This window comes from Microcaecilia unicolor, chromosome 1 (genome assembly GCF_901765095.1).
Source record: "Microcaecilia unicolor chromosome 1, aMicUni1.1, whole genome shotgun sequence".
Lineage (NCBI taxonomy): Eukaryota > Metazoa > Chordata > Amphibia > Gymnophiona > Siphonopidae > Microcaecilia > Microcaecilia unicolor.
The window spans coordinates 466,006,552-466,028,915 of NC_044031.1; the positions used below are offsets into that span (position 1 = coordinate 466,006,552).

Sequence of the window (22,364 nt, forward strand, 5' to 3'; positions counted from 1 at the left end):
AGAGTTCTGCCGACCCTTAAGAGACGGGTTTGTACTCTCTCCCTGCAAGTCTCCGGTCAAAGCTGTGGCAGTGCAGCAGACCTTGGACAACCTGATCCGCCTGGGTGCGGTCGTTCCGGTGCCAGAAAATCAGATTGGCAAGGGACGTTACTCCTTTTACTTTGTGGTACCAAAGAAAGGAGGTTCTGTCCGGCCTATCCTCGACCTCAAAGGGGTCAATCGGGCCTTGAAATTGCGGCACTTTCGCATGGAGACTCTCCGCTCTGTTATAGCGGCAGTGAAGGCAGGAGAGTTCTTGGCTTCCTTGGACATCAAGGAAGCCTACCTGCATATTCCCATCTGGCCTCCTCATCAACGCTTCCTGCGTTTTGCAGTCCTGGGACGACACTTCCAGTTCAGAGCCCTCCCTTTCGGGTTGGCTACTGCTCCGCGGACCTTTTCCAAAGTAATGGTGGTCATCGCGGCCTTCCTGCGAAAGGAAGGAGTCCAAGTCCATCCTTATCTGGACGACTGGTTGATCCGAGCCCCCTCTTATGCAGAGTGCGGCAAAGCTGTGAACCGGGTGGTTGCTCTTTTGAGCTCCCTGGGGTGGATCATCAACTGGGAGAAGAGCCAGCTGCGCCCGACTCAGTCCCTGGAGTATTTGGGAGTTCGATTCGACACCCAAGTGGGCAGAGTGTTCCTGCCAGACAATCGGATTGTCAAACTTCAGGTTCAGGTGGACCAGTTCCGAGTAGCCTCTCCTCTTCGGGCTTGGGACCATGTGCAGCTGTTGGGCTCTATGACGGCCACGATGGAAGTAGTGCCCTGGGCCAGGGCTCATATGAGACCACTACAACTCTCTCTGTTGCAGCGCTGGACTCCGATGTCGGAGGATTATGCTGTGCGCCTTCCCTTGGACCCAGCAGTGCGCAAGGCGCTGAGCTGGTGGCTGCAGACAGACAAGTTGTCTGCAGGAATGCCTCTGGTGACCCCAGAGTGGATTGTCGTCATGACGGACGCCTCTTTGACGGGCTGGGGAGCCCACTGCTTGGGAAGGACAGCGCAGGGGCTCTGGTCTCCTGCAGAGGCAAAGTGGTCTATCAACCTCCTGGAACTCGGAGCCATTCGGTTGGCGCCTTTGGAGTTCATCCCGGTACTGGCGTTGAAGCCAGTACGGGTCCTGTCGGACAATGCCACTGCTGTGGCCTATGTCAACCGCCAGGGAGGTACCAAGAGCGCCCCTCTAGCCAAGGAGGCCATGAATCTATGCCAGTGGGCGGAAGCGAACCTGGAACAGCTGGCAGCGGCCCACATTGCCGGAGTCATGAATGTCAAGGCGGACTTTCTCAGTCGCCATACCTTGGAGCCCGGAGAGTGGCAGCTATCTGCTCAGGCGTTCTTGGACATCACGAAGCGCTGGGGCAAGCCGAGCCTAGATCTGATGGCGTCATCGGCCAATTGCCAAGTGCCGCGCTTTTTCAGCAGAGGACGGGACCCTCGATCTCTGGGAGTAGATGCTCTTCTCCAACAGTGGCCGACACAAGAGCTTCTCTATGTGTTCCCGCCCTGGCCCATGTTGGGCAGGGTGCTAGACCGGGTGGCAAAGCATCCGGGCCGGATAATCCTGGTGGGTCCGGACTGGCCCAGACGTCCCTGGTATGCGGACTTGATCAGGCTCTCAGTCGACGATCCTCTGCGACTGCCTGTGGAGCAGGGCCTGTTACATCAGGGTCCCGTGGTGATGGAGGATCCCTCCCCCTTTGGTCTTACGGCCTGGCTATTGAGCGGCAGCGTCTGAGAAAGAAGGGCTTCTCAGACAAGGTCATCGCCACTATGCTGAGAGCGAGGAAGCGCTCTATTTCTACTGCTTATGCCAGGGTTTGGCGTACCTTTGCAGCGTGGTGTGAAGCAGGCTCACTTTCTCCCTTCACTGCTCTAATTTCTTCAGTGTTGGCGTTCCTGCAAGAAGGTCTGGAGAAAGGCCTGTCGCTCAGTTCCCTTAAAGTCCAGGTAGCGGCTCTGACTTGCTTCAGGGGCCGCCTGAAGAGTGTTTTCCTGGCTTCACAGCCAGATGTGGTGCGCTTTCTTAAGGGAGTTGATCACCTGCGCCCTCCTCTGCACTCTGTGGTGCCTGCAAGGAATCTCAATCTGGTGCTAAGAACATTGCAGAAGCCGCCTTTTGAACCCTTGTCAAGGGCATCTCTGAAAGACCTGACGTTGAAAGCAGTCTTTTTGGTGGCTATCACTTCAGCCAGAAGAGTTTCCGAGCTCCAGGCACTCTCATGTCGAGAGCCTTTTCTGCAGTTCACTGAGGCAGCAGTGACTATTCGCACAGTGCCTTCCTTCCTGCCCAAGATTGTTTCTCGCTTCCATGTGAATCAGCAGCTCTGACTCCCTTCCTTTCGTAGGGAGGACTACCCAGAGGAATACTCTGCTATCAGAGGTCTGGATGTGAGACGAGTCATCATCAGATATTTGGAAGTGACCAATGATTTCTGGAAATCGGATCATCTGTTTGTCCTATTTGCAGGTCCTCGTAGGGGTCTGCAGGCTGCTAAGCCTACAGTGGCAAGATGGGTCAAGGAAGCCATTGCAGCGGCTTATGTGGCCGTGGGGAAGGTGCCGCCTATCCAGCTGAAGGCTCACTCCACATTAGCTCAGGCGGCCTCGATGGCAGAGGCCGGTTCCTTCTCCTTGGAAGAGATATGCAAGGCGGCAACTTGGGCTTCGGCCCATACATTCTCCAAGCATTACCGCTTGACTGTGGCTGCTCGGGCGGAGGCCCGGTTTGGAGCTTCAGTGTTGCGGTCAGGGATTTTTATGTCCCGCCCTGGGTGAGTACTGCTTCGGTACATCCCACCAGTCTATGGATTGATCAGCTTGATGATATGGAAGGTAAAATTATGTATCATACCTGATAATTTTCTTTCCATTAATCATAGCTGATCAATCCATAGCCCCTCCCAGATATCTGTACTGTTTATATTCTGGTTGAATTTTAGGTTCAAGTTTAGTCTTCAGTTACTTCACGAGGACTTCGTGTTCAAGTTTTTTCACTTGGATTCTTCAAGAGTTGAGACGAGTTTGTGTTACAGTGAGCTGCTGCATTCCTCTCCCCTCCGTTTTACGGGGCTGGATTGAGACTTAAATTCTGCCGGCACTCCCTCCCGCTTCATGCGGCTGTAGGGCAGCTTTGTACCCCTCCCGCTTCGGCGGTGTTAGGGTCAGTCAGCTCCTCCCGCGGTTGCAGGATAAGCCAGATCCCCCCGCATCGGCGGGGTGGTGTCCCTCCCCCGCTCCGTGGGGATGAGCTGGACGGATTCCCCTCCCCCACTTGTGTGGGGATGAGCTGGGCTAATTCCCCTCCCCCGTTTCGGCGGTGGTGAGCTGGGCAGAGTGTCCCTTTGTGGGTGTAATTCTCTAAGTGCTGAGTCCTGCGGATGGAGCTTTGATATCGACATACTGAGGAGTTTCCGGCAGCACATGACCACATATAGGGAGGCAAAATGATTGCTCTCTATCTCCACCTGCTGGTAGATGGACACAACCCACCAGTCTATGGATTGATCAGCTATGATTAATGGAAAGAAAATTATCAGGTATGATACATAATTTTACCTTTTAGGCCCTGACTTTAGCTGGTTCTGTCCCTTTTCTTTTTTTTTTTCTCTGCCTTGCCCCTTTTTCAGGCACCATCATGTCGTTTAATTTAGCCGATGAAGTTTTTCCTGCCATATCCACAAAGATTCCCAGTGGCTTGAAGCACTGTACCCGGTGCAATTGGACAGTCTCAGGGAAGGGCACTCATTCTTGGTGTCTGTAGTGTCTTGGGCCCGACCGTAGCCCATTTTTGGTGTCTGTAGTGTTTTGGGCCCGACCATAGCCCTGCTGTGTTCTCTGTCTTCATATGAAGAAGAGGACCCAGCTTTCCTGAGAGGCTCAACAAGAGAGGATTTTTGCAGCCAAGTCCAGTTCCTCAACATCGCCATTGGCATCAAGGTTGAAGGCGTCGATGACTAGCATCACACTAGCATCGGTAAGCATGGCTGCTACTAGACCTGTAGACACTCGGAGCAGTGAAGCATCAAGTGGGTCTCCACCTTCCTCGAGGCCTCCTGCTGTGCAGGGCCCCTGGGACCATCCATCATTGGCCCCGACCCTGAGGTGATGTGAGGATTCGATGTTGTCCTCGGCACCAAGGAGCCATGGAGACACACTTCATGCGAAGGCCAAGAAGCATTGTAATCAGTCACCCTCGACACATGGTGCCGGGAGCTCCGGGGCGTCAAAGGATTCGACACCCGAGAAGCATCGTCGCCGGGAGGACCGCTTCCCCTCCATACAGGAGATACCAGTGCGCCTGTCTCCTAGCAGCTGAGAACCAGCTCCCATGTCAACCCCAGCAGTTCTGCAACCTGCGCCTCAGCCGGCACCCCAGCTTTTCCCGGTGTCATCCCTCAATGAGTGCATCCGGGCCTTGCTCCTTGAGCTGCTGGATGGCCTCATGCAACAGTGTGCATCGGCATCGAGGGTGCTTGCGCCTACCCTGCCTCCCATTGTGGACCTGCCTGACCCTCAGCCTGCTATGTGGCCTCTGATGCTGAAGCCACTTGTGGCACCAGTGTTGACTGCCACCCAAGCCAAAACTCTCTCGATGTCGGTGGAGGGAGCTTCACCAGAGATGACAGTCGACTTCTTGATGCTGCTCTCGAAGACATGGGTCCTTGGCACTGAGACAGATTCAGTCTCGATAATCCCATTGGGAGATATTGTCTGACACCAAAGAGGAACGCTTATGAGATTCAAAGGAGGATCCCAGGTACTTTTCTTTGGATGAACCCTATGGGATTCCCTCTGAACCCTCCCCTCCACCTGAAAGGAGAAAGTCTCCTCTGGGAGAGCCTTTCATTTCCGTCTTCTGTAAAGGAAATGGGTGATGCCATTCCATTTTCTTTGAAAGTGGAGGAAGAGCTCAGGGCCAAGATGCTCGAGGTCCTGGACTATACATCTCCTCCTAAGGAGAGTGTGACTGCCCCTCTCCACCAGGTACTCAAGGAAGGCCTCGCCAGAAACTGGGAGTCCCCTCTGTCGGGTCCCTGTCATGCCCAAGAAGATTGACACCCAGTACCGGCTCCACAGTGTGCCTGGTTTTGATAGGACTCAGTTGCCTCACAATTCCATGGTGGTAGAATCCACTGACGAAAGAGCCAGGAGTTCCAGAGACTATGCCTCGGCGCCCCCAGGTAGAGAAGCTAGAACCCTGGATTCTTTTGGGAGGAAGAAGTATTCAGTGCGCCAGCTGTCAGACTTGAGCAGACTGAGCCTTTTCGCCAGTTGGTCAAGCGGCAGAAGGTGTGTCAAAAGTTCCTGGCGACACTTCTGATGTGGCATCCAGGATCTCTGCTCAAAGTATAGCAATACACAGACTCTTATGGCTTCGTATTTCTGACTTGGAACATTCTGTTCAGCAGAGTTTGGTGGATTCCCCTTGCCGAGGGAATAAGCTTTTTGGAGAGAAGGTTGAAGAGTTCGCTGACCAAATCAAAAAACACACTGATGCAACCTCTTCTCTCCCCCGCCGGGCGCCTTCTGCATCATCCTCCTCAGCTAGGAGGACTTTTGGCAAGCCAAGAAACAGTTCCTCTTACTATCCTAGGTGTAGGTACAACTCTTTGGCTCGCAAGCCTACTGAGGCTCAACCCCAGCGTGCTTGTTCATGTCAACAGCATTCACCTAAGGCCCCCGCTGCTCCCCAGGCAAAGCACTGGACGAACTTTTTGACAGGTTCCAGCAGAGCATAACCACGGTAAAAGTGTCCATCCCGGAATACTTGTCGGTCAGGGGAAGTTAACATTTTTTCACAAAAGGTTGCCTCTTATAACCTCTGACTGGTGGGTTCTTCAAATAGACCATCTTGGATGGATACACCCTCAATTGGCATTTCAAACCTCTAAATTGCCCACCAAGAGCCCGTTCATTCAGCTCTCAGCACAGGCAGGTACTTGTAGAGGAACTCTCCGCCCTTCTGAAGGCTCATGCAGTCAAATCCGTTCTAACAGGGGAAGAAGGGCAGGGATTCTATTCCAGATACTTTCTAAGGGCCCTGAACAAATTTCTAGTCCAAGAAAAGTTCAGGATGATGATTCAGAAAAATGATTGGCTATGCTCTCTTGACTTAAAGGGTGCATGTACTCACATCCTTATACTTCCATCCCACCGGAAGTATCTTTGATTTCGGCTGGGAACACATCACTTTCAGTACCACGTGTTGTCTTTTGGCTTCGTGTCAGCTCCCAGGGTCTTCAGCAAGAGTCTAGTGGTATTTGCAGTATCACTACGCAGACTGGGAATCCATGTGTTCCCGTATCTCGACAATTGACTGCTGCAGAGCACCTTGGAGGTGGGTGCTCAGGAGTCCATGCGGATGACTATTCGGGTGTTTGAGCTACTAGGGTTCATTTTAAACTACCCCATCCCTTCTCCGCCCTGTTCAATGATTGGATTTCATATGAGCCCTGCTCGACACAGAGGGTTTGAGCCTACCTCCTGGAGATAAGAGTGGACTGTCTTGTTTCACGTGCATCCATGGTTTGGGCCTCTCAGCAGGTCACGGTTCGGCAGATGTTGAGATTGTTGGGCCACATGGTTTCCACAGTGTATGTTACACCCTTCTCATTAGATTAGCTCAATGTAGAATACACTGTGGAAGCCATGTGGCCCAACAATTTCAACATCTGCCGAGCTGTGACCCACTGAGAAGCACAAACCTTGAACGCGAGTGAGACAAGATAGTCCACTCTCGTGTCCAGGAGGGTCTTCACCACTGTTGGTGGGGTAGACCTCCTTGGGCATCAGATAAAAGCGTTGACCTATGCTGACAACATCATGATGGCCCTTACCCGACCTTCAGAGTCCTGTCATGCGCTGCTGAACATAATAAAAGTTTTCGGACACTTTTCGGGTTTTTCCATTAATTATGGCAAATCTATGGCCTTACTATTGAGTCCGTCAGTCTGGGATACACGGGTGGACCCTTTCCTTTGACATGGGAAGATGTCGCTTTACAGTATCTAGGAGATTTCCTGCCCCTGGATCCGAAGAAGCTTTACTCTTTTAACGTTCCTGCTTTCTTGATGGAGATTGAGAGGAAGCTGCACCTGTGGAGTGCTTACCCATTATCGTTATGGGGATGGGGATGAGTGCACCTATTTAATATGATTATGACACCTAAGTTGCTGTATCCCTTCCAGATGCTTCCCCTTTTTCTCTGAAAGAGGGAGGAGAGGAAATTGTAGCATTTCATACAGCAATGTTTACGGCAAGATAAAAAACCCAGGTTGTCTCTCATTATGCAAACACCAAAATCCCATGGGGGAATGGATCTTCTCAATATACGTTACGTGGCATGCCCCACATTAATGATTGGTTCAGGGGACTGGAACACTTTTCGGTTACATCCATTGAAACTAAACTACTCTCTGGGTACATTTCAGCCACATCCTCCACACTGGGACTAAATTGCCACAGGGATCGTCTTTTAAAATTTCCTATTCTGTGGTAATCTAGAGAGGTGCAGCATTGGCTCTGTTGCCAATACCATTTTTTGGCGACAGTATCACCTTTCCTTTCACTCAGTGATAACCCAGCCTTTCCACCGGGACAAGGAAACTGTTTTTACTCTTTGGGCTAAAAAAAGGTATAGTTTGTTTATTGCAAGTTCTAACGGAAGAGGGAAATCTGAAGTCCTTTGCAGCTTTTTGTGCCGGGAATTTCAGCTCCAGGCTTCTCAATTTTATGCTTATTTCCAGTTACAACATTATGATTCTGTACTGAACTAGGCTTGATGGAGGACGTACAGGAGATGCTCTTGGAGGCATATATGTTGGGAGCACAGAACCGAGTGCCACTTATGTTCCAGCACTTTAAGGATACTACCCCAGATTTGGACTGTGCACATGTCGCTGTCAAATGGTCTCAGGAATTCCAAGATCCCATAACACCAGATCTTACAAACTTGTGTATTGCAGTCACTGAGAAAGCTGAACTCTATACAACCACTGAGGGATTTGGTATAAATTTGTATTGCATTTATATATTTTCCCCTATAGATCTTTTAGGGCCACTATGGCCCTTCACACTAATTGTTTGAAGTGTGGACGTAACTCAGCAACATTAAGACATATGTTTTAGTGCTGCCCCGTTATTGCTTCCTTTTGGAAAGATGTTTTTCGGGCTCTTGAGGCTTATTGGCATTGCACAGTGCCATTTGACCCCAAATTATTATTTAGCGCAGCTCCTTGCATAGCTTAGATGCCGTCTGGCTTTCGCCTTTTTTTTTTTTTTTTTTTTGGCAAGTCATACTCTTTGGGCTGCAGAGTATTCTTTTAGAATGGAGGTTGCAGCATTGCCTTATGGTGCACACTTGGCATTCAGTATTACTTGTAGAAATGCATTTAGAATGTCAAGGTGTCTGTTCTTTGGATACCCAGTAGGGGTGCACTTTTCCAGGCTACTTGGGATCCACTTTGGCTGACATTACCAATCCGTACAAGTAGTCATTTATTAAATTTCTAAAGAGCGTGGGTTGGGAGGCTTATAAGTGTGGGAATCTATGTGTGTTTGGGGGTATGGGGATGGTTGGGGGTGGAGAGTGGATGGAGGTGGGTCCTTTCGTTTGGGATAATATTTGTGCTTTCCTCTCTTTATTTTAACTTTGTTCTTGCAATGATTTTAATAAACATGATTTAAATATAAGATCTTTAAGACTGTCCCTGTACACTTTGTGATAGACCACTTCCATTTTAGTAGCTGCTCCCTGTACCAACTCCATCTGGTTATATCCTTTGAAGGTACTCTAAATAAAGACTCGGTAGAACCTTATACAAAGGCACTATCACTTACTTTTTCCTGCTGGCCTTTCCTCTCTCTCTGCACCCAAGCATCCTTCTGGCTTTTCTCATTGCCTTTTCTACCTATTTGGCCACCTTAAGATCATCAGATACAATCACCCTCAGGTCCCGCTCTTCTTTCAGACTTACTTCATGCCTTATACTGTACTTTTCCCTTTGGGTTTTGCAGCCCAAATGTATGACCCTGTATTTTTTAGCATTTAATCTTAGTTGTCAAATTCTTGACCATTCTTCAAGCTTCACTGTACCCTTCCTTATGTTATCCACACCATCATGGGTATCTACCCTATTGCGTATCTTGGTATCATGTGCAAAGAGACAAATCTTAGACAGACCTTCCACAATATTACTTACAAAAATGTTAAAGAACCAGAGCAAGAACTGATTTTTGCTGCATACCTCTGGCAATGTTTCCTTAAAATGAACTCCATTTGCTGCTACCCTTTGTTGCTTTCCACTCAACCAGTTCCTAACCCAGTCACTTTAGGGTTTGTTTTTAAGTCATCTATGTTGGAAATGTGTCAAATTTGCTAAAATCTGTATATACCACATCTAGTGCTCCCCCTTGATCTAACTGTTTGATCACCCAGTCACAGAAATTAATCAGATATGTCTAGTAAAACCATGCTGGCTTGGGGCCTCTAATTCATTTGATTCCAGAAAACTCACTATTCTCTGGTTTAGAAGCATTTCCATTCATTTACAGTACATACTATAGATGTGAGACTAACCAGCTTATGGTTCCCAACCTCCTTACTTTCTCTTCTGTGGAGAGGGACCATCTGCCTTTTTCCAGTCCGCAGGAACCACTTCTTAGAGAAGCACTTAAAAAATTAGGTATAGTTGCTGACAGAGGTCCGCTAAGTTCCTTCAGTACCTTTGGATATGTCCTGTCCAGCCCCATTGCTTTGTGCGTCTTTAGTTTAGCTAACTCCTCACAAACACAGTCTTCTGAAGATCATGCAAGGTCTATCACACTCCTTTTCATGTTTGTATTTTGCAGTCCTAATCCCGGTCCTTCATCTGTGAAAACAGAAGAGACATATTATAGACATATTAAGCAATTCTGTCTTATCCTTATCAGGTTCTACATATACCTCTCCTCCACCCTTGAGTCTTACAATGCACTTTTACACTTCCTCTTGTAATAACTTAAAAAAAAAGTCTTGTCTTTCTATGTTACTATATTGGCCATTTTTCTTTGCTTTCCTGGCTACTTTGTCATTAACTCTTAGCTTTCCTGGAATTTGTTGCCTGTCTTTCTGTTTCTGCAATGTCTTGTGGTTTTATAAAAGCTGACATCTTTTTCCTTAACTTTTCAGTTACTGCTTTTGAGAACCAAAGCAGTCTTCTTTTTTTACTTTTATTTACTTTTCTAACAAAATGTCTGTTACCCCTAAACTAGCTACTTTCAACTTTACCCACTGCTTTTCTACTCAGATGTTCCCATCCAGCTATCATCTCCTTTGAGGTATTCCTCGATTTTGAAATAATTAGCTTTTTTTGGAGTCTGGAACCTTCACTTTTGTATGGACCTTCTTTGAATGTTTCTTAATATTGAATCACACTATCCAGTGATCACTGGATATCAGATTCTCGCCCAATTTAACATCAGAAATGCTCTCACCATTTGTAAGCACCAGGTCCAGTGTGGTCTCATTCCTCGTGAGTTCCATTACCAACTGTTAGAACAGTTCTCCCTGTAGAGAATCAACGGTGTCTCTACTTTTAGATGGTCTTACCATAGGTATGTCACAATTAACATGTAACAATTAAAATCAGCTTTTAGTATAAATTTGCCTTTTTTTTTTGTTTTTTACTTATGTGAAGGGAACACAATACACGGGCAGAATGCCAACAGTGAACTGACATGCAACTCCCCCACATTAAACAATAACAACTCTCATCCCACTCCCCCCCCCCCCCCCCCACACACACACACACATACACACATATCTTTATTTTTCGTGGAACTGCCAAACATCCCAATCAGGGACCTATAGGTGCCAGTGCAAATTAACCAAAAACCTGAAAAGGGTCAATCAACAGAAACAGCAGACCCAACCAGTCCCACTCAAATCCTACTCAAGTGAGCCCTCTTGACAGACGGTAAGGTCGCCACACTGTCTGAAAGAGGCCCACAGCATCTTTTTTGATGGACATTAACTTAGACATCAGATACAGGAAGTCCAGCTTAATCAGAAGATGATCCAGTGAAGGAAGATCCTTCTGCTTCCATGCCTATACAGTGCTGATCCATGCTGCCATAACTACGGAAGCCACCAAACATTGGGAATCATCCTCCAAACCACTTGGCTGGCCATTATAAAGTATGAATTGTCAATGGAAGAGAGATGTTAAGCACATTCTCTGTGAGCTGGGCAACCATCTCCTATATAATAAAACGCACCTCCAACATTCTGAAGCCGAGAAAGGAAGCATTCCTGCAACGTTCCGGAACTACGTGTCGTCAGTTGAGGAGATGGAGCCTTACAGAGCGCACAAATGCTTCAAGGCTTGAAGGCTTCACTTTCTCATACACACACACTCACTCTCTGTCTCTCACATATACTCTCACACACACTGTCTCTCACACACTCTCTCTCTCTCTGACACACACACTCTGTCTCTCTCTCTCTCACATACACACTCCATCTCTCACCCACACTCTCTCTCAAACATACACACTCCGAGGAAATGGGGGCATGGAACACGCTGGGGAGGAGAGTGAGGGGGGGCCAAAAACTCGGAGGAGAGGGAGGGAGGGAGGGCCTGCACCTTGGACGGAAGGGGGAGGGAGGGAAGGAGGGGGTCATGGAACTCGGAGCCCCACACATACACACACACACTCTGTCTCTCACATACACTCTCTCTCTCACACACACATACACTCTGTCTCACACTCTCTCTCTCTCTCTCTCTCTCTCTGACACAAATACACACACACACACTCTGTCTCTCTCTCACTCATTCTCTCACTCACCCACACACTCCATCTCTCACACACACTTTCACACAAACACTCTCTCTCAAACATACATACTCCGAGGAAAACCTTGCTAGCGCCCATTTCATTTCTGTCAGAAACGGGCCTGTTGTACTAGTTGTCCAATAAACCTGCACTTTGGGACACCCCCACCATATATGTACAAATGAGTCATATATAGCACAACCCCACCAACATTGCTCAGAAGTATAACTTTGCTTTTCATAGCTTTATTGTGTAAGTCTTTAATCAAATCTCTGTCCATTTCTGTCTGTGGAAGAGGCCTGTATATAACACTAACAAACCTAGAATTTCCATTCCCTCTTTCCAGATTAACCCTTTGCTTCCTTACCCCATAAATCCTGCAATTCTGTTGCTTTAATATTATCTTTAACTGATAACATCACTCATCCTCCTTTTCTTCCTACCCTGTTCTTCCAGAATAGATTATAGCTTGGTATAATGATATCCTAGTTATGGTTTTTATTTGATATTTCGTATTGCCATTACCCATAGCAGTCCAAATTAGTGTGTTATATCCCATGCCAGGGGATTCCATATGAGGAAAGGCTGAAGCGGTTAGGGCTGTTCAGCTTGGAGAAGAGACTGCGGAGGGGAGATATGATAGAGGTCTATAAAATACCGAGTGGGGTGGAACAGGTAGACATGAATTGCTTGTTTATTCATTCCAAAAGTACTAGGACTAGGGGACCTGCAATGAAGCTACTAACGTGTAATTACATTCTGGAATTTGTTGCCAGAGAATGTGGTAAAAGCAGTTTGCTTCGCAGTGTTTAAAAAAGGTTTGGATAATTTCTTAAACGAAAAGTCCGTAAGCCATTATTAGGATGGACTTGGAAAATCCATTGCTTATAAGCAACATGAAATCTCTTTTACTGTATTGGGATATTGCCAGGTATTTGTGACCTGGATTGGCCACTGTTGGAAACAGGATGCTAAGCTAATTGCTTTTACTACATTCTCTGGCAATGAATTCCTGAGTTTAATTACACATTGAGTGAAGAAATATTTTCTCCAATTTGTTTTAAATTCACTACTTTGTAGTTTCATTGTACCAGGGTAAGGTATGGGTAAACAATCTTAACCAATTAGCATTGTCCTCTTCGCGTTCAATCAGGAAGAAAGAGAAGTCCTTTTAAAGGCACCTATGATGTCAAAGTACTTCCTCCTTCTGGCATTGCTTGTCAGGCTAGATCAAAGTTCTCTGAGAGTCATTTCTGGCTATAAGACACCCACTTTCTAGATTCCTAGCTGCACTGGCTTTGTAGGGAAATAGTTTGGATCTTTGCCAGCTTAATCCAGTCATCTGGAATGGACTGGCAAGACTCAAGTAAAGGAAATTAACAGGTAGGTTGCTTTGTTTAGGACTTCATATTCACACTATGTGGAACTGTATTTTAATGACACCTTGAATGTTTTGATATGTCCGCTTGTTCTTTTTTTGTTTGTTTTTATCTCCAGATTTCTGGTAGTAAATCTCCCTGATAAATAATGGGAATTTCTTGTTTATGTGACTGCTTTTGATTTGCAGCTTCTGTCTGCTTAATTTTAGCCATTTAGACCCTGCACAGACAACAGAGCACCATTTTTGTCTTGTAAAATGTTTACTGTCTTGCATTCTAGCAAGTGGAAACATTCCGGGTTTACAAAAGGACAAAGACAATACCAATGTCAATGCAGATGTACAGAAGCTACAGCAGCAGTTACAGGACATCAAGGAGCAGGTAAAGATCTCTCTACTAGTGAGCATATAAATAAAGGAAGGTGACTAAGACTTTGTCCTGTAACGAAACGTTTCAGGATTCATTTCTCATGAGTTATTGTTGGTGATGTAAAGATAAATGTGGTGTGATTGAGTCATGAATTTTCTCAGTTAATGTAGTAAGCTATCTTGTGATGACATCACTAGAATTTTAACCCTAAACAAAATATTTCCCTTACTAAAATAAAGCTCCAATGAGTAGGAACCACAAAAACAAAAAAAAATTATAAGAAATGGAGCTCCAATGGCGGACTCGCAAGACTTCTGCTGAAGTCTTGGATGCCGCCCTTGTAAGTATCGGTGGCCATTTTGAACAGCGATCTGGCAGCGGGGTAGTGTCAGCACCAGCAGCGGGCACGCAGGACCGGGGATCTTTCTTGCCTGCCCCAAAGAATTGGTTACACAACCTGGGTGGATGAAGGAGGGGCAGGTGAGAGAGCAGGGTCGTTGGACATGGGTGGCTGCAGGGAGGCAGGGGAGAGGAGGGTCGTTGTTTGATGCGCCGCTCCCTGCCACTTGCTCCACGTGTTTCCCTACTCCTCCCCCTGCTGTGAGTGACGTCAGCCTGGCTACGGAGCCTAGCTCAGCAACTCCGAAGGAGCCACGGACACAGGCAGACACATTAGAACGTTGGTGGTGAGAATTATTATATAGGATAGTGCCTCCAAGTCCATAGTAACCAAAAGGTCCGAAGCAGTAATATCCTGTAAAGCATCAGTTATTTTCAAAAAATGGGTTATTTTTTATATAGTACTGAGCATGGCTCACTGTGTTGGAAACTATCAAGGGCATTTTCGAAAGAGAAGGGCGCCCATCTTCGACACAGATAAGGAGATGGGCGTCCTCCTCTCAGGGTCGCCCAAATCAACATAATCGAAAGCCGGTTTACCCTGAACTGCAGTCCGTCACGGGGACGACCAAAGTTCACGGGGACGTGTCGGATGCATAGCGAGGGTGGAACTGGGGCGTGCTTAAGAGATGGGTGTCCTCGGCCGATAATGGAAAAAAGAAGGGTGTCCCTGACGAGCATTTGGTCAAGTTGACTTGGTCCATTTTTTTTCACAACCAAGCCTCAAAAAGGTGCCCGAACTGACCAGATGACCACTGGAGGGAATCGGGGATGACCTCCCCTTACTCCCCCAGTGGTCACCAACCCCCTCCCACCCTAAAAAAAAAAACATTTTAAGATTTTTTTTGCCAGCCTCTATGCCAGCCTCAAATGTCATCATACCCAACTCCATGACAGCAGTATGCAGGTCCCTGGAGCAGTTTTAGGGGTATTTTTTACCGCAGTGCACAGGCAGGCGGACCCAGGCCCATCCCCCCCACCTGTTACACTTGTGGTGGTAAATGGGAGCACTTCAAAACCCACCCGAAACCCACTGTACCCGCATGTAGATGCCCCCCTTCACCCCTTAGCCCTATGGTAGTGGTGTGCAGTTGTGGGAAGTAGGTTTTGGGGGGAGGGGGTTGGGGGGCTCAGCACCCAAGATAAGGGAGCTATGCACCTGTAAGCAATTTGTGAAGTCCACTGCAGTGCACTCTAGGGTGCCCGGTTGGTGTCCTGGCATGTGAGGGGGACCAGTGCACTATGAATGCTGGCTCCTCCCATGACCAAATGGGTTGGATTTAGTCGTTTTTGAGATGGGCGTCCTCGGTTTCCATTATCGCCAAAAACTGGGGACGACCATCTCTAAGGTCGACCTAAATGTTGAGTTTTGGGCGTCCCCGACCGTATTATCAAAATGAAAGATGGACGCCCATCTTGCTTTGATAATAGCGGTTTCCCCGCCCCTTCACGGGGCAGTCCTGCGAGGACGCCCTCAGGAAAACTTGGGCGCCCCGTTCAATTATGCCCCTCATAGTGATCCGTGAGATTGTCCAGGTAGAAGCACATATTCCCGGAAGCACTTTGTGAATATGACTAGCCAAGAATTTCAAGCTTGTAAGACAACTAAAAATTGATTCATATTTGATTATAAAATCAGCAGACAGAGGTGGTTCTATAGTGATGCTTCAGGGCATTATTTTTTTTCCTCTGTTTCTATCTCAAGAAGTGGTATGAAAATCTGAATTATTACTGTATTTCAAAATTGAGGTGTTGACATGCTTTACATTTAACTTTTTTTGACCCTTTACAATTATCTTATTCTTTTCTACAGACAATGTGCCCTGTATGTTTAGATCGCCTGAAGAATATGATCTTCCTTTGCGGTCATGGAACTTGTCAGCTCTGTGGAGACCGAATGAGTGAATGCCCTATATGCCGCAAAGGCATAGAACGAAGGATCCTGTTGTACTAAATCAGAATTACTTTGTATTTTGTGAACTTAACAAACTTAGTGCTAGTTTGATCATCAGATCCCTGTAAGCTTTAAAGGCAATTAACTGCTTTAATTTTTTTTTTTTTTTTTTTTTTTGGGGGGGGGGGGGGGGGGGTCTGATGAAAGCATCTCCAATGTTGCACATGTACTACATTTTCGTTGCTTAAAGACTTGAGCCCCCAAAAGCAGTATTTAATAACAAATTCTAATTTTACAGTCCAGGATTGCTAAAATAAGCTGAAGCTGTTTTTTTTCTGTAAAATGCTGTCATTTTTGTATTTGCTTTAGTTTGCAAAGTTTTGTAATGTAGATCTTTACCTGCTCTGAAGTTTGTCTCTTACACATAAAGAGCACTTGTCTGTACATAGTTGAGTTTTCCCCTATTATAGAAGGAGCTTCTATCACATTTTAGTGGTTATTTTAGAAGCATTTACACATGGAGATTAGCATTCGTGTGTAAATGCCATTTTAGAAAAGGGGGGCTATTTACACATGGTGATGCACACATTTAGTTTTCAAGGAGACTTAAGATATAGATGTGTATTCCCCATCTTCCAAGGATAATCCATGTTGATGACCAAAATATGTGGATGTTGGCATTTACACATGTTTCAAGGCACAAATAAGTCCTTCATGAAGGGACAATTGTAAAGGCTGACACTAGGCCCATTCCCAGTTCTCTCCTGTCCCTCCCCCCCCCCCCCCCCAACTTCCCATGCGTCTGGTCTCCCAATGCATGTAAAACCTTGCACCCAACGTCTCTCCTGGCAGAAAGACACCCATCCCCCCACTCACAGGGCTTTAGGCGGACATCCCTGCCCTTCAATTCTCCTACTTTGGCTCCTACTAGGTTATGATTTTCCCTGCTGTCTCTGCCTTTATTTGGCAGTCTGACCCTTAGTGATAGTACCATGGGATAACAGCCATTTTACCTTGGAGCAGGTGTGAGGTTGCTTCTATTAGACACTAGGGAACATTGTACACTTGTAGGAACCAGGTTAGGTGGATTGCAGAATGAGTGCTCTTTCTGCCAGGGGAGGGAGAATGGGTGGAGGGTGGTATGAGAGGAAAGGTTTTTCATAATGGGGGGATTGGCTATCAGATGTATTGGGGAAGGGATTGTAGAATACTTTGGGAATTTTCCACATCCCAACCTGGATGTCTAAATTCCTCTTCATGACCTATCTAAAATCTGCCCTTTTGTATCTTAAAAGCTTCCCTAATAAAGTAAATTTCAGTGGGAGGCTTATGGATGCCTATTATCATTTATTTGTACACATTTTTCATGTTTAATTTAAAGACAAAAAACTGCTGTTTAATTCCTTATCATGAGTTGTTACCAACAGTGTATCAGCATAGAATAGCTTTTAGGTTCACTTTATTTAAAAAAAGAAAAAATTTTTTCCATGTGTATAAATAGCATGGTTTTGTAGTCCTCTCTCTAAACATGGTGTTTTTTCCTTATTTCAAATCAAATGTTGAGGGCTGTCATTGCCTTATTATCTGAGTTGCTTTCTCTGCAGTTCTAGGTGATGATTATTAAGTGATCCTGCCTAATAAAAGGCAATACCATAGATACTCGCATATAGGTTGCAGAATTTCTGACCAATTTAAAAGTCAAAAGTCAGGGAGGTGACCTGTAGGCGAATCTATCCTTGGGTCCAGCATTTCCCTTCCTTCTCCTCTCACACTGGATCCAGCTCCTCCACCATTTTTTAGTCCCCCCTCCCAGGGTCCAGCATCTCATCTCCAGTGCCCTCCCCTAGCCCCTTGGGCAGCATCTGTCAGCATCTTCTCCCCCACCCTTCCCCATGCAGCTGCTAACCCCCATACCTCTTCCAATGCGTCAAAGCCCTTGTTTGCTAGCACGGGGACTTTGTGTACAGGCCTGCACACAAATATGTTGCCATATCCCACCTTCTCCCCATCAGGTAATACATCATGGGAACTCTCCTCATGCTTTTCCTGTCGGGGCAAGGGTGGAACACAGCAACATGCTTGAGTCCAGGCCTGTTCAGGAAGGTTCCATGCATGCACTATACTCTTGGAGTGTCAGAAGAGGTATGGGGGACAAGTGGGTTCATGGGGAAAGAAAGGGGGAGATTATGCTGGCCCCTCCTTAATGCAACTTGTATGCAAGTCATCACATTTTTCAGTACTTGAGGAGAAAGTTAGGGATACGACTTATACGTGAGGATGACCTCTATATGAGTTTCAACAGTAGTTCAGACTTAGGATTTCTGGTTTTAGGTCTTAGCCTGTAAACAGTGATAAATCACCCCCAGTAAGAGTTTATTGGATAAATACTGGAAACCCACCACATTTTAGTGTTTTGCTCTTCCCCTTGCCTCCATTAATTGCATCAGTCTGTTGTATACCTTTTCCATGCTAATGATTCCACATTTGCAGAAATGTATGTGATTCTACTGGAAAAGAAATAAAGCAATATACCTGCATCCCACAAACACCTATAAGCACAGGGTTATTTTGTACTCTTAAATAACCATTAATTAGCTTGAAAATAAACTCCGTAATTTACAGTTTTTAAACACCCATTAAAGCCCTATCCAGAGCACACGCTGGATTTTTGTTGGGTTTAGTATTACATTTTTTAGCAACATTGATTATGGACGATTTTGCCCCCTTTCTTTAGGGATCTTAATTGTACTACTTAAACATCTCCACTTTTCTTTTAGAGTATATTTAAGAATCATTTTTATTGTTCACTTCTCCTTTCAGAGCCATTAACAGGGACTCTGTTTGAAATAAATATTTAGCTGACCAAGGTGTCCGATTCCAGAATGTTTTGTCCCTCATCTTTGGAAATGCGTGACCTTTTGCAGAAGAATAAAAGTTCATTTGCAGAACAAATAAAATTTATTTTTCATAAAACATGAATATCACAATTTAATCTGCTGTGCAAAGTCTATAACACTACCTTTTACATATACTCTCTAAACTCTCTCACAAATATAACAGGTAGTGATAGGCATTATGGGGCCTATTTACTAAGAGGTGTTAGGTGTTTAATGCAGCTTTTAAACTCACACTAATAGTATGTTGCCATGTTAAACTCTTAGAGGTTTTTTTTTTTTTTTTTACTAAGGTGCACTTACAGATTTAGCAAGGCTAAATGATATAATGGGCATCTTATCATTTAGCGCATGCTAACCTTTAGTGCACACTAAATCCATTAGGGCTCCTTTTACAAAGCGGTGCTACCGATTAGCAGTGCCCAGTTCATTCCATGAGCTTCTTCACATTCAGCGCACGCTAATCGATAGCACTGCTTTGTAAAAGGAGCCCTTAATGGTGGAAATTCTTGTTTGGGGCATGAACAGACAAGGACTGCGCTTTGCATTTAACATGGAGTTGTTACAGCAGGTAATTGCTAATGCAGCTATTATGGCACAGTTATTCCTCCATAACTGCATTCCCATTATCAGACATGCATTAATTGACTGTAATGACTGTTGTACTGTGTTAACTCTAGGGTTGCCTCCCACAAATCCTGTGAATACCCCCAAGCAGCTCTTATGGCACAGTTATGCCTCCATAACTGCATTCCCGTTATCAGACATGCATTAATTGACTGTAATGACCATTGCACTTTGTTAACTCTAGGGTTGCCTCCCCCAAATTCTGGGAATGCCCTCAAGAGTTTACACACAGGTTTTGCACAAAACACAAGTTAGTAAATGAGCCCTTATTCATATTGGAGGGGGGGTGATAAAAAATTAATAACGTTTGAAAAATAAAGTTATTGAAGTGTTTTGTCAGTCACTGTCAATTGGTGCTTCATAATAAACAATGTACATTTAGTATAATTGTCTGTTTCCTTCTGTAGAAGCCAGAAAGACAATGGATTTTTTTTATGTTAAGAAGCTGTCCACATGTATTCCATGATTATTAATTTTTAGTCTTGTTAACCAGCAAAATTTAAGATTATTTAAGACTGTTTTACTTAATATGGTATCAAGATTAGAATCCAAATGATGGCATTTATAGTGGTTTACATGTATTAATTATTGTTTCTGATTTTGATTGGGCTGCAGCATTTAATCGCAGCACTCTTTGCCAAGCATATGAGCATAGAGATTGATTTTTCTAAATAAAATACTGTCTTCATAAAATTTGTCTTAAAATAGATTTTGATAACTTTTTTTTTTGTATTCTAGCATATTGAAGTATGTTGTGTAATTGTTTAACTTGGTGTTTATTGATAGTTGATGTTTACAAATTGTACTTAGGTATCCTACAAGAACCTAACTGTAGTGCATACATACCCCCGACCTATGACCCTAAAATACTGATCTCTGGGATTTTCTTTTAACAGTGAACCTGAAAGGTGGATAAGAGGCAGAGGGAATAAAAGACCATAGCATTTCCCCATAAATAACAGTTGCTTTAATTGTGCTAAAGCAGTGCCCTATACAGTTTTTTATAGATAGTCTATAAATTAAAAAAAGGAAACATTAGTGCTATACCAGGCTAGGGAAAATTTTCCTAGTCCTTACTAAGAATCACCTAAATCTGGAAGAAGTGATGTTACCACCTGAGAATGGAAGCCTGAGATCTGAGTTCTGTCTGGGCAGTGGAAAGTTAGAGCTTTAATACCATATCCCCCAGTTGCACTTTGACAGGGCTTTGGTGCCTAGTGGTGCTATGTCTATGCAGAAGAGATTAGAAAAGTTTAAATACCTCGTAGATGGTGAGGATAGTCGGCGGTCTGAGGGGCGCAAAGCGGAGGCAGGCCTGTCTAAATATGATGCAGGATCAGGCGGAAAGAGATGATAAGGAGCTGATGGCGATCTCGGGTTGTAGGGAGGAGAATATGATAAAGCAGGAGAGTTGTGCGCTGGTTTCGGGAGATGAAATCAGAGATGCTTTCTGTGCGGGAAGATGTGCATAAAGGTTTGTTGGACATTGAGCCTGCAAATAGGTGGGAAAATGTGGGATACAAGTGCAGCAAATAAATAAAATGTTAGATTGGAGCCCAAGTGGAGAAAGTGGAAGAACACATGGAGGCATTGGAGGACTGTGTGCAGTCACTGACGACGGCCAGCTAGCAGGAGCAGCAGGCTAGGTTCATTAGTGCACCTTAATAAAAAGGAGACCAAAGTGAGTTACAGTAGTCTAACCTACTGGTAACTAATACATATACAACCTTCACCAGATTAGATTTGGTGAGAAATGGTTTCAGTTGATGAATTTTATGAAGCTGAAAGTAACAAGATTTTACCACATTACTGAGTTGCAAGTCAAACTTCAAGGTGGTAATTTCTTCTAATAAAAAGAGAAATATCCTCTCTAACAAAGGTGTTATTGCCAGAGATTTAGACTTGTGGGACTACCACATTCCTGATGATTAATAGAACCTATAACATCACAACAGGACTGGCATTAGGGTGGGCAACCAGGGCAATTGTCCTGAGGTCGTTTGACAGATGGTCCCAAGCTTGCTTGAAGATGAAGGCTTTGGGGCATCCTCCCCAGTTTTTGCCCTGGGTCCCTTCATATCCAGCACTGGCCCTGGAGCACATTAGGCAGGCACAACTAGGTGGAGCAATGGTTTTTAATTTTCTGTTATCTATGTTTCTGTGTCATAAGTGGAAGATAGAAGTGGAGAAATGAGGTGAAATGTGTGAGAGATGAATGGAGAGAGATGGAGAAAAAATGGAAAGACAATGAAAGAAAACTATTAGTAGTTAGATATGAGTTAAAAAAAAACCAACATTTAAATGATTACTTTCTCTTTATACATTTGTATTCATATTTATATTTTAAAATTGTTCCAAAATTGATCATATACACTACTGTACTTTAAGGACTCAAGGGTTAGACTGTGTAAATATGGGGTATTAGGGTGAGTTTCGACTACACTGAAGACTATTGGACTTTGATTATAAAATCCTGCCTGTAAATATAACAATCTTTTGGTAATCTTTTATTCTGCCAGGACAAGCAGGCATAATATTCTCACATATGGGTGACATCATCCATGGAGCCCAGTGCAGATGCTACCAAGTGCACTGTCACTTTAAATCTTTGAGGCAGTGCCCCCACCGCGCTTGCACAGGTACCTTCCCATCTGATGCTCAAGTGAGGGACTAGCAGTCTATTGTTTTCCACCGAGCAGAGAGGTTTTTGAAAATCTCTCCTCAACGCATCAAACTTTTGCTTTTGGGTGTCTTCCCTTTTTTGGGATATTTTTTCTTCATAGTCTTCTTTTTGAAATATTAATTTGTTAAGTTTACTTGGGCTTTTTCAATTATTTTTCATTTTTTTCAATTTCGGCCTTTGGGGCCTCTGAGCCTATCTTTTGCCCAGGAAGCATCCTCTTTTTTCAGGTATGCAACCACTCGAGCTTCCCGGGCCAT

The 22,364-nt window shown here is 45.1% G+C and overlaps 1 protein-coding gene across 1 annotated transcript in view; it reads left to right on the forward strand.

The window, feature by feature from the left end:
• Positions 1 to 20,092, forward strand: part of MIB1 (mindbomb E3 ubiquitin protein ligase 1) — a 262,296-nt gene extending 242,204 nt beyond the window's left edge. The window contains 2 exon segments of the mRNA XM_030213434.1: positions 13,522 to 13,622; positions 15,823 to 20,092. Of these exon segments, the coding sequence (XP_030069294.1) occupies positions 13,522 to 13,622; positions 15,823 to 15,963 (242 nt within the window). The 3' untranslated portion in view covers positions 15,964 to 20,092.
• Positions 20,093 to 22,364: the final 2,272 nt, after the last annotated feature.